Here is a 13,364-nt window from a genome sequence, read left to right as displayed (position 1 = left end):
ATAAGGTAGCTCATGTTAAATGATGAATAGAGAGTGGTTCTTTTCACTCCACCTTTCTGCAAAAAATGAACAATCTTTATAAACAGTTCTGTGGAACACTTGGAAGTACAGATGACCTATTTATCCAACCCAAATTATTCTATGATTCTATGATCCTGAATGATTATGATTGTAACTTGAGCTAAGGTAAGAAGTTTCCATATTGATTCAACTTTACTAATGTAATATTTAAATAAATAACACGTGCTTCTTAATACAACTAAATCTCTTGTATAGCTTTTTTGACTTGTTTCTGCCTTGTTTATAGATACTGTTATCTCATGGATTATCTCTCTATTGTAAGCAACCTGTCTAGCAATATTGCATTAAAAAATCTAATAAAATAAGGTTTTTGATGGATCTTTTTTTGTTATTTCTTAATATGTATTTGGCCTCCATTTAATTAGGTTCAAACACCTGAATTTAGGGATGCTAGTGTATTTCAAAAAATTGAGCTGAATCTTGAGAGACAAACGTACTTAACAGTAAATTTATTTCTGGTCATGATTTTGGTTTTGTACATTGTGATAACTGATTATTCCTTAGCACTAAATACTCTTCCATCATTCCCATTAAGGTTTCCTATAGTGGCTTTGGGAGGGAGGAGGAGAGACTCTACAATTATGATACAAAGCATGCATGAAGCATTAGGTGACTGGGAGTGGAGAAGCTACTCCCTCATAACAAACTTGGTAAATCTTACTAATGACACCTTTCCCTCCCTAAGCAAGCTGAGGTTTTGGCTAACTGTACCTGTGGAAAACAATGCAAAAATTATACAAAAGTTTTGCCCGCATAGTCTAAATTTTGTTTTGTTGCCTCTTGCACAATGTCTTCTGGTAACTAAAATGGATTTGCACCACTGGAAAAATCGAAGATGGAGATTTTCTAGATTATTTTTTAATAAAAGAGATCCAGTGAGATTGTTGTCTCAATACCCGGCATGCGAAAATCAAGTGTCAAAATCATTATCTTGAAAAGCACTTACAGCTCTTGTGTTTTCTTCCAAAACTTCCTCTTCAAATGGCTCAAGCTTAAGGTCCTTTGAGGCAGTTGAAAAGACAATAGAAATATAAAAGACAATACTCCAGCTGTAGTCTGCTCTTACCTTTTTAATAAACTATTCTGATAGCTAGATTCTGTTTTATCTCCAGAAGTTGAAATTAAATCCCTTTGTTTTCTGTAAATCAAACACATGCATTATGTGCAGAGCCTTGCATGCTTCAGTGGCTAAATCCACCCTGAGCTGTTCTGCAAAGTTTTATTTATAATGCTGAGCAGGTGATTTTTCATTTGTAATAAATCCACTTGTTCACAAATGTATGCTGGACTTAATTGAGAAAAGACAGATATCTTCTTAAATCCACACTTAGAATGTGGAGATGAGAAGGATGGTAGTTTGAAATGAACTATCAGCTACTATTATGCAATCATAAAACTTTACACAGAAGAAACTCCTTGGGGGTGGGTATGGTTGCAAGGGGCTATTTTCTAGCATTGAAAAAGATGTGCATGGTCTTAGGGTCAGGTTTCTGAGCTGCTGTACTTGCTTCTGAGGACAGGCTGGGCAGCAGCACAGATGCATCTGTGAGAGAGCTGTATGCCTGTGTGGCACACAAAGTGGATGTGCACTTTGTGATGTGGTGATTTGTGCAAACACCATCTAGTAATGCACACCAAATTATCATTTACGTGCTAGGCACATGCAGTACCTTCTAACCCAGTGCCATGTGGATATTCTGGAAAATACCCAAAGGCCAGAAAAAAAGAGTTTAGCAGTAAGCAGCTGGAGCAAACTGCACTCTGAGTGGTGCTTTGCTTCTCATAGCAATCAATTCTTGTGTAGCAAGGATATTGCAGCTGGGTGAGGACTGATTAACTAACTGTAGGGAGCAGACATTTCACAAGCAAAAGTACTGTACTTGCTGAAAAACCAAGAGGTGTGCAGGCAGAACTCAAACGTCCAGGGGACCTCCACCAGCAGCAGGTGGCAGAGCAAGACAGGAATGAGGTAGCAGTCACACAGTAACTCCTGTGTATCTGAACCTCTCCTGCAGAAGGGTCATACAAAAGCATGAAATGAGCACGAAACTACACCAGTTTTAATAGCTCAATTGTCACTGCAGACAGTACAGAAAAAAAAACCAAAACAACAACCCTGAGGGAAAATGTAAATTCCTGTGGTAGTTCTTTCAGTGCAATTTGTTTCTAGGGAAATGTCTTCAGAAAGAGGATAGGAGTGACTTGCATTGTACTGCAAACCTTTTCTTATGGTAGCAATAAAATAATTTCTTTTTTCCTGTGTATGTAATTGTAGAACTTGAGAAAAAAAAGATGACTTAGAAGATTGATTCATGGTGAAATTCAGCTTTGACAGAAGACAGCAGAAGAGTTAGAAAATACTAAATCAATCATTCAGTTTTCCAGTAGGAACCACTGATGAATAACTTGCTACCCCCCCCAAGAAGTTAAAAGTAATCTATACTAGTTCTTTACTAATATTATGTCATTAGACAGGGCATGACTAAATAGATGAGGGGAGGCTTACAGACAGCTTGCTATGAGCTCAGAGAATGCAAGCACTGGGACATAGTCCTCATCAGGCATTGTCTGACTTGACATTGAACATGAAGTGAAGTAGCCCCATGTGGAGATGAGAGCTCCTACATGCAGGGTTACCATGCAGCCTGAAAATGAAAACTGACCAAGTCTGCAGCTCAGAGCTGAGGTTTACAATGCCTCCTCAGTCCTACCTCACCACAGCTGAGGACTGGTAGCTTCTGAAAAGGACTCCTAGTGTCACTTAGTGTGCTCCTTCTAACCTGCTTCAGGTCAAAGTGAAAGAAAAAAAAAAAATCTTTAGTAGCTGCTGAAAGGCAGCTGAAATATAACAGTTGGTTAGATGTGGTGAGTTTACCTGGAGTTTACCTGTGGTGAGTTTACTAATCTGGTCTAAAAATGATGAAGTTACTGCTGAGAGATGGCCTATGGAATGGCCTTATCCCAGGTTGGAAGTGGTGACCAACCACTTGGTCACTGCTTTGTGTGTCTGATTTATTTCAGTCTGAAGTCAGTGATCATTCAAGTGATCTGTGTTGTTTTGTGCTGAGTTTGGCTTTTCTTGACTTTGTTTTGGAACAGAGTAGATGGGTTGACAGACTCCTACTGGTAAGAGGCACCAACATCCTTTTCGCAATACACTCCTATCCCAGTCTTGACCCAGATGCTGTTTTGGTAGATGGTCTTGAACATGCATCACATAAGATCTAATAAAATGGCAAAAGTAGGTTTATCTAATTGCTATGTGGGAGAGTCTGCTGATCTCACTGATTGGAATTGGCCTCAAAAGGACAATATTAAAGTGAATTGCCCTGGCTAGGGTGGAATGGACCTGGCCTGGCCAGAGCTGAGCAGAGTGTGATGCCCGGAAAGAGATAAGAACCAAGAACTACAGGCTGGGTGGACACCCCTTTTCTGAGGGCCTGCAATGCTGGGACGTCCCTCCAGACACGATTACCCTGGCCAGGGTGGAGGAAACCACCATGACTGTACTGATGCTGAGGGGGCTGGAATGGAGTGGGGAGTGATGCCTGGAAGGAGATAAGAATGGATGAGTGGGTGGGCGACTACATCCTTCTGCAGAAACTCCCCCTCCAGGCATCCTGTCTGCAATGGGCCTGATGCCAATGAACCTGGCTCCTGCAGCAGCTGATGGACAGCTGCCCCTTTGGGACAAAAGGAACTTTGGGGGCATAAGATGGCTACTCTGGCCACCTCGCTTTGTCATCTCTTGACCCATCACCATCTCACATTGGACCCTGTCTGGGATCAGCACCATCTTGAAGAAACTCGCTGGGTAGCTGGACTCCTGGTGGTGACTCTCTCTCATTCTTTCTTCCCACTGTCTTACCCTTTTTCTGTCCCACTTCACTCTCTCTCTATCTTCTTTTCCTCTCTCCCTCTTTTATCTGGCTCTATCATTTTTCTTGTGTCAATTGTCAAATGAAAGCTTTTGCTTGCACCTGACCCTTCTATGGTTGGACTCTATCTCGTGGATCCAAAACAAAATTAATTTTAATGTTACCTTGGACCATATTGATAAGTTTTATATTGATAAAATATAAAATACAGGGGATAATTATGGAAGGTTTATGCCCTGTTACTGTTTTTTGTTGGCACTGAGCTCCTTTTCAAACTGAGGTTCTCTGACATTTATCCATAATTTTATAACATCCTTTTTGTGAGTTTATTTACTACGAAACAGTTCTGTTTTCTGTATCTTTGCTGTATACCAGGTTTCTTTTTTCAGTAACATTCTTTTCAGTCTGAAACTTCCTTTGGTATCAGTCCATATTGGGAGATAAGCGTGTCAGGCCAATGAGCTCCTGCTTCCAAAGCAAAGCTGGGACTAAAGTTGGACCAAAAGTGAGAGTTGCATTTCATGACAGACTTTGACATTTGAAAACCCAATTTATAGCTATTCTGCAAAAATTAGGTTGCTACTAAAATGTCATTAATGTGGCAACTGCTATGCAATTGCTTTCCTCATGCAGAAGTGACCTCTGAGATGAAGCTGTTCTGTTCATGCAGATGATTATGCCCCGGCCAGAGGCTTAATGAACTGAACTGACCACAGGGAACTGCTGAGCATAGCAAGGAATAGAATGAGAAGCTGACAGAAGTTACACACAGAGCCACAGGGTATGGCCAAATTTCACAGCTGGTTAAAGAGAAGCAATGCGAGGGCCCATCAGACCTCAGGGATAACTGAAGGGAGCACTGAGCTCCTTTTCAGGAGCAGAATCTCTCAAGCCTGGCAGTGCTGGGGGTGACTGTATGAAAAATGCAGCTAAGCAGTAATAAGGCTGAGATAACAGAAATACCAACTTTTGGTGCCCAAACTGGGACCAAAGGGGAAAAATAATTAGGAGCGGTTTGTTCATTTGGGAGGGAGCAATGGCAGAGAAAGGTCAACATCCCTGTCCTGCTGATCCCTGTGCCAGGTTACCACTGTTTATTCTGTCTTCTTGTTAAATCCTTTCCTTAAGTATTTTCTAGGTGTATAATTTGCTACTGAACTCAAACTGGATTAGGGAATGAGTAGGAGGAAACACTTGTCTGCCAGCATCCAAGGTCTGAGCCAGTGCTTAGGTAAGGGGCATGGGTCCAGCTGCAGACATTTGATGGATTTGATGGATTTGATAGCTTTCAGCAGTGGAATGCCCACCCTGGTCATCTGGAAGGAAAGAACAGGATCAGATTGTGCATGTTTATGTTTTCTTGAGCGCTGCCTGTCCGCCTGTGGGTGTGGGAGAAGACACCCACACTGGTGTTTGTGGATCCATGTCTTTGGAGCACAGGCACAGCCCCAGCACTGGTGACACCTGCAGTGAGGCACAAGAGCTGCACTGGGACTGGAGCAGCTCCTGGGCTGAGAGGAGGAAGAAATACCCTGGGTCCCAAAATACACTGAATTTAGACACTCCTTTAGCACCTACTGGAAACTGTCTGTCCTTGGTAGGCACACTTCATGTAGAGAACAACACATGAATTTATACCTCACTTTTTCTTCTGCTCTTCTTTCTTATCCAAAAAAAAAAAAAAAAAAAAAAAAAAAAAAAAAGTCACCACACGACACATGGACATAAGCCAACTTTAAAACCTCAGGTAGTAATAAATCTCATCGAAAACGAAAGAAATATTTATTTTCTGTATAGACAGATGTTACTTGGTTTTTTACAAGGCCTGGGAAGGCTTAGTATCATTGGATCAGACAGGTCATTTGTCAGACTCCCAGAGGGCTCTGCTTTGGTGTGGGAACCACAGGCAGTCCCAGGGATCTGAGGGCTTGTGCAGCCCTAGAGCTGGGGCAGCTCCCATGGCTCCCAGGAGGGATGGTGGGATTTGCATCAGCTTTTGGTTGAACTCAACTTACTAGGAAAGTGTTTAAATCTCAATACATTCATATTCTTTGATGGGGAAGTAAAACTTTCTGTCAAGCTTTAGTGAGAAAGTCTGGAGAGGAAGAGGAAAAAAGCACCCTAAAAAAGAAAGGCTTGTCCTATGTTCTCCAAAACAAACATAGCTAAATCCAATAACATCTCCAGTCATAGAATATTATGACTTCTCTGATCTTTATAGAAGTTGGATTTGTGGTGACAGGAAGGGGAAAGGGGAGCTTGGGAAACCCAGGTCATGCTCTCATGAAATAGGAAAAGAAGGTGATGAGAGGAATATGTAGGCATTTAATGAGTGTTAGGTCCCTTAGGTGATGATTCACTCAGTATTCATTGGAAAGACTGCCACGGGGATACTGAACTTATTTGTGGTGTAAGGATTGCTTTACTGAAAATAAGACAACAAACACATGAAAAAAAAACCCCACACACCTTCTTTTCCAGCCTGTCAATCAGCTTTTGGAGTCTGTTTATCTGGGTCATCCAATGGCTGTCTTCCTCAATCCTACCTTTGGAAAACATAAATAATCAACAGTTATAAAATGTTACTAAATATTGAAAGATAGTGTATTCATTTATTTTCTGAAAAGGTTTATCTTAGCTTGAAATTTATTTTGCTTCTTGAAAATTATGCTACAACTAGCTCAATATTCATTTAAGTGTAACTAAAGGAAAACATGATTTTGACTATTTGAATTATTTTCTTTCTTTAAAGAATCAACCTGTGGCCCCAAAATGATATCACAGTTTGGACCATGGTTATGTATTTACTTTTTACCAGTTCAGAGCTATGGGTATATATTTATCTTACAGTCTCAGCTCATTACCTTCTATACTAAATTGAAGACTGATTTCTGTCAGTGAAATATCTGAGTTAGTTACTGTGTCAAATTAAATTTTTGAGGGAAAGGTACAAGCATATTTTTCTCCATCTGTTTGTCATTCATATGCTTTAAATATCTTTAAAATGTGAAAAACAGTACCTGTGCTAAAATTAGGGCTCTTCAGTGACAGGCTGTTGTTCCTCTGAAGCCTTCGAGCTGAGCGTTTTCCTGGCCATTGAATTGAGAGCACTTCTGGTTTTGTTGGACCTTGTCTGCACAAAAACACAGGAGACTACATAAGGTAAAATGTGTGGGAGAGCTCCTCTCTTTTGGGTCTCAAAAAATGAATGTGCTTGTATGTTACTTTTTGAATTAAAAAAATGAGAAATACCGGATGATTCCACTCAATTATTTTCCATATTTTCATATTACTAATTAGTTGTGTTTAGGTTGCTAGTTATTAGACAAATGGGAAAAAATAAAATGAAAGGAAAAAAAAAAAAAGGTGAGGTTAAGCTAGAGTAAACCTGATCTGGCCTAAGCAAACTTTCATACCAGTTCTGCACTGATGGGAGTTTTGTAGCATCTCTGAAGAGGAACTGGGGTCACAAGAACAGCTAAAAGTGAGATATTAACTTTAAACACTGACCCCTTCAGCTTAAAGGCAGAAAAAATAAAAAGCAACTTTATCTCTTAATAAGGAAGAAAAACCAATGAGAATTAGCTAACAATGGATGGACTCCATTGGATGATCCTACTTACTGCAAGGATTTTAAATAGATGACCCTTAGAGGTCCCTTCCAACCCAAATTTATGATTCTGTGATGTTTCTGGGACCATTACTGAAATACAGCAGATACAGAAATGATTTATGGCTTTGAAACTTGAAAGTTTGTGTGAGGACTGAAGTCTGTCTCTGTTTGGTTCCTCCTGGAGAGCAGGGAAGGACCAGGACTATGGTTAGTTTTGAACAGTTGGTTAGATGAGTGGTTGCAAAGAAAACTAGACAGTAGTCTAAACAGTTCAGTAAATAATTTCCAGGTCACTGCTTTGGAAAGCTCTCCAATCTCCTGAAGCGCTGAAGGAAGGCTCACCATAAATTCACAAACTATATTAAGGAGATGTTTTAGGATGGTATTTTCTGCAGCATAAAATCCTTCACTGTAAGCCAAATTACATCCCTTCCCTAATGTGAGCACTCTTAAATTAGTTTATGAGTGTCTTGAAGGGATTTTGATTCCCACAGCTTGCCCAGCTTAACTTAAGCATAACTGAAGATGATTTTACATAGGGACATCTGCACGAGGAATTTTCTCCTAAATAATTGTAGTTAAAGTGCTGAGTTTGCCTGGCTTTCTCATTGCTACCTCAGAAAATGGTGCAGATGGGGCAGTGTCACACTTCTTTGCCACAATTCAATATGTAAGAAGGTATTTCTTAGCAACTGTGCTGATAAAACTGGAGAAAGAAGTCTCCACAATGTCCTACCAGACAGTCAGTGAGGATGAGAAAGCTGGCAGCAAATGGGATGTTCGTATCACCCAATTCTACAGACCTAAGAGAGCACTTTGAGGTACTCAGGTGCTCTGTCTAGACTGTATTTCTGGAAAGGTCCTTATAAAAGGCAGGTCAGAGAAGAAGTCAGTGATTACTCTAGAAGATGTGGGAGCAGCTAAGTCAGGTTTCAACTCTGAACTGACCAAGACCTCTTTCTCTCCTCACAGGTTGTGTGGGGAACCTGGAAACATCTATGGATGAGTGGAGGTGTATAACTACTGTGCACACTTACTGCAGCCTCAGCCTTTCAGAACCTGATTGATTCCTGCAGTCAAGCTGGCAGGCACAGAACCCTAATGTAATAGTCATCTGCTTCAGAGATCTCATAAGTAACAGCAAAGAAACAAGACAATGACACTTCCAAAAGGAGGAATGAAAAAGCAATGAATTTTAAAATATGAAGTGTTGAGATCTTCTATGTCCATGAAACACAACAGCTTTCCCATTTCATCTTTAATAGTAGCATACTGTGGACAACAAATTCATATAGTCATATACCTTGGTCAGGATCAAATGTTCAATTCAGCTAAACCCCTTGGACTGAGGTGGGTTACCCATGTGACTGAGAATTCCTAGAGTTAGATGTTAGCCAGTAGGATGGCCCTATGTTCTAGGAAGAAATTGTAATAAGAAAGAGCCTGGCTATTTCTCCTCTTAACACTGGGTTCATTGTACACCCAGGAACGAAAAAAAAAGTTATAAAGGTGGAAGAAATAAACAAGGATACAGTCAGTGGTCTTAGTAATTTCAGATATGTTCACATTACAGTGGTCTGGTCTCTCTGTGATTGATATTAAATAGTGCATGGATTTAAAAAAAGTCAGAGAAACATTGGATGGAACAACATTGTTCTACATTCAACGCACCCCAAGAGCACATTGGAACCTGCTTGTACTCAGTTTCAGAAAAAAAAATCCTTTTAGAGAGTTCCTGTTTGGACTAAAAAGTGTATCCTTATTTATCATAGACTGATAGAATTGTTTGGGTTGCAAGGGACCTTAGAGGTCACCTAGTTCCAAACCACCTTTCCATGGCCAGAGACACCCCCGACTAGACCAAAGCCTCCTCCAACCTGGCCTTGAGTGCTTCCAGGGAGGGGGCAGAAGTAGCTTCTCTGGGCAACCTGGGCCAATGTCTCACCACCCTGACAGTAGAGTTTCTTCCTAATATCTAACCACTACCCCTTGTCCTATCACTACATGCCCTTGTAAAAATTCCCTCTCCTAGTTGATAGGTGATATGTGAAACAGTCTTGGAGATCCACAGGGATCCCTCTCCTCACACCTTCAGTGCTGTCTCACCTCTCCTGGCGAGTCTGCTCCTCCGTGGTTTCCATGGCACATTCCAGGGAGCTCTGGAGGGACTGAAGTTGGTTCACAGTTTCCTTCAAAAGAAAGCGAGTCACAAACTGCTCCAAACCAGAAGCTTCTTGATAGTCCTAAAAGTTACATGAATAACAAAAACAACAAAAAAGTAAAGATTTGCCTACAAGGTTAGAAATATGTGAAGGAAGATTCAGATTTAATTCAGAAAGGAAGCAGCTTGGATGGTTTTGTGCTTATACATGCAAACCACATAAGCAGCCTTTATATTTCAGAACAAGACCACCTCTGGATTTTCAGGTACAGACACTGATCCCACCCAAGTTGGGAGAGACCCAGGTACATAGTGGCACAACATAGTTTCTACTCAGAAAAACTTCACTCCTTACATTTCTCAGCTCCAGTGGATGGCAGTACCACATTACCCCTTAAGTAAGGAAAAGCCAAGATATGACTGACAACTACAGAAGTGATTTAGCTAAAGGACTGCCTGCACCAGGGAAATTACCTTATTAATTTAGGTGTCTTTAACTGATTTTTTGTTCCTTTAATCTGTGTAATTAATTTGAAAACTGTGTATCTATGTATTTCACAAGGACATGAAACAATTACATGAAATTGCAACAAGATTAGGGCTAAAGGTTTTAAACTAAAAGAGGGTAGGTTTACACTGGGTATAAAGAACAATTTTTTTGCTGTGAGGGTGGTGAAACACTGGACCAGGTTGCCCAGAGAGGTGTTAGGTGCCCCATCCCTGGAAACATTCAATGTTCAATAGCAATGTGATCTAGATGAAGATCTCTGCTTAATGCATGGGGATTGGACTAGAGGACCTTTAAAGGTCCCTTCCAACCTAAACCATTCTATGATTCATGATTTTATGAAATGTATCTGAATGTTCTTTGAGTTGGAGCTTGGTGGTTAGAAAAGTTGTGCTTACATTTAGCAGTCTGCAATGGTTCTTTGTTTAATAACATTTCCAATATGTTTTATATGTTCAAAAAATATGCTTACTCTTTGTAGATAATTTCAGAAATAAAGTTTTATGCCAGGCTCCCTCCTTAGCCCCCCCAAATCATATTTCTATATGATTTCCTTTAATGTTTCTGGCAAGCCAATATCTTCAAAACTCAGTTCTACATGCAGGTAATGTTGTGTGAGGAGGGTCCCCTGTACATTAAGGTAAACACCATCTTTTTTTGTTTTCTCATTCATAAATGGAATAGAAGATCTCTAGAGCCTCTGCTTACTGTGTAGAGGTCCCATCAGGAACACAGAAGGAAAATGGATTTCCATCTCTCAAACTTGGAATTAATTTGTTGTCTTCTACTCTGATGAAAATGTGCTGGTATCCATTTTTCTTATAGCCTAAGCCTGCTTATGTCTGTAGAAAACCCTTTCAGCTAATCTTGAAAGACTATGAGTACAATTCTTAAAATTAATTTGTAAAATATGAGGCACATTGAAGGAAAGATTTCTCTAGTTGCCAATCTGAAGCTAGGTGATGGTCTGTTATCTCCAAGCTTCTGAATGGTTTTGCCTCCTACACTAGCTGAGAACCCATTTTGGCAATATATATGGGTATTTTTAAGCTCTTCCCTGTTCTTCCCAATGTGAATTACAGCTGAAATGCCTTTTTGATTTTATGGCTTCAGATTTTTTTCATATATGCAATCAAAACACAAATATAGGATCTTTTGAAATTTAAATATAAAATAAAAGATTTATAGCTTTAAAAACATTTATTCTGAAATGAGAGCAATCTATTCACAATGTTAGAATTAGTCCTTGTTGAAAGGCTTCTGCTACAGATACCTCAGGTGCTAAACCACTCATGAATCATCAGGTTACATATGTAGCTAGGAGCTTCATGGTCATCTATATTTACATTTTTTATCTTCAGATTAATCAGGTGTGAGTCACTCTGCAACAAACACCTTCTTATTTATACATATTTAAAATAGATACTCATGGAAGATTGCATGTCTGCCTTTTGAGTGAATACCTGAGACTCACACTAGTCCTATAAATAACAATTTTAGCAACATTTATGAATACTGAATCTTACGCAATAGGAAAGCTGCTTGTTTTTTTGTTTTTTTTTCTAAATTGTCTCAATTGTAACTGATTTAAAACTTTGGTGAACCTGAAAGAGATAATTTGATATCCAAAATTTTGATTCTCTGTGTCATGTTAGAACAATGTGTGCAAATCTGTGTGGCACAGGCAGCTAAATAAAACCCTGCAGCAGAAATCCAGGGTATGTTTCAGTTTTTCAGCTTTTAGCAGCACTCTTGGAAATAAGTGAACATAACATGACAGAACTGACCATTTCCTGTAAGTTTTTGAATACCAAAATAATCTCACATGAGGAAGGTGATCAAAGTGTTTTAAAATTATGGGCATCCAAAAAGCAAATGCTACAGAAACCCCCATATAGCTTCCTGATCTTAATCATGATAAACCTGATACCAGCATGCTGTACTACAACTTAAAATGTTTATCAATACTGTTTTATTTTATGAACTGTTCGTGTGGGCCCTCACTGATGGTGGGATCATAGAAGAATTAATTGTGCTACTAAACCTGCTAAACCTGCTACTATCTGAGCTGGCTGCTTTTGGACTCCTTCAGAAATGCTTCCTTGCATCTCTAAGTTATTAAGGTTTTTCCCATCAGAACTGCTTCAGGTTTGTGAACTTCACCAGATTTAGGGTTTTTTTTCCTGTTCTGTTGTCCCTTAAGTTTTCTGTTTAAGGACTTCCCTATGGAAAAGGTCCTGTGATCTTTAAATGAGGTTTAGATTTACCTTAGGTACATAGAGCTTTTTTGTAAAGATGGACTAGGCAGGCAGGATGCTAACATCATCTAGGGGAGCCTAGAATTATTAAAGACCCTTTCCTTGTGTATGTTTACCCAAATATTGTTATTTGCACCTCTTCTATGTGGAATTACTTCTCTCTCCTAATGCACCCAGTTAAACAAATGGCTGCTCATAGTTTTCCTTAAAATAAGGGCTCTGAACTCCCAGCATGCAGGGCATGCTGCCCTCTGAAGGGTAACTACTCTTACCCATCCTTCTAAAAATCTTTGAAGATCATGGAAGAAGGTATTTCAGTAAATATACATTTTCAGCATTACTATATTTTAAGATTTTTACAATTCAAACTAAATCTCAGCTCCAGCTCTCAGCCAGGAGGAACCACCAGCCGTGCTTTGTTATTGTTTCACCACTCAGCTTCCTACAGAAAAGTGCTTTTTTTTGCATCTTATTAAAGGCATACTGGGGCTAGATTTCATTAGAAGAAAAAAAATGTTAATTCTGAATTAAGAAAATATTACTATACATTAAGAAAAATATATATGAATTTGCTAAGGGTGTATTATGTTAGAATCAGTGTAACTGGCATGACTCCCATTTGTATTGTCAGTCTACTCTGCCACCAATTAATAATGGGACCCACTGGTGCCACCTTTATGTATAAACTAGAAAAATGGCCCATTCTTGAATTTCATTAGCTGTAAATTACCATTAATTAGCATATACATTATACTGCACAGCAGTTTGGGCAGTCCAGATGAAATAAGTCTGTGTTAACATATCGTTCTGCTTGTTAGTTTTATTAATGGTGAGTAAACGAGGATAATTTTCCACATGTCTCATG

At 39.5% G+C, this 13,364-nt stretch overlaps 1 protein-coding gene across 1 annotated transcript in view; it reads right to left on the bottom strand.

The window, feature by feature from the left end:
- Nucleotides 1-13,364, bottom strand: part of NECAB1 (N-terminal EF-hand calcium binding protein 1) — a 56,077-nt gene that overhangs the window by 7,898 nt on the left and 34,815 nt on the right. Inside the window, exons 6-9 of the mRNA XM_071737927.1 lie at nucleotides 9,679-9,815; nucleotides 6,980-7,092; nucleotides 6,429-6,505; nucleotides 1,028-1,081 (exon numbers count right to left, since the gene is read on the bottom strand). Of these exons, the coding sequence (XP_071594028.1) occupies nucleotides 1,028-1,081; nucleotides 6,429-6,505; nucleotides 6,980-7,092; nucleotides 9,679-9,815 (381 nt within the window). The remainder of the gene's footprint in view (nucleotides 1-1,027; nucleotides 1,082-6,428; nucleotides 6,506-6,979; nucleotides 7,093-9,678; nucleotides 9,816-13,364) is intronic.

Source organism: Heliangelus exortis, chromosome 2 (assembly GCF_036169615.1).
Source record: "Heliangelus exortis chromosome 2, bHelExo1.hap1, whole genome shotgun sequence".
NCBI lineage: Eukaryota > Metazoa > Chordata > Aves > Apodiformes > Trochilidae > Heliangelus > Heliangelus exortis.
This window is presented reverse-complemented; position numbering and strand designations above follow the sequence as displayed.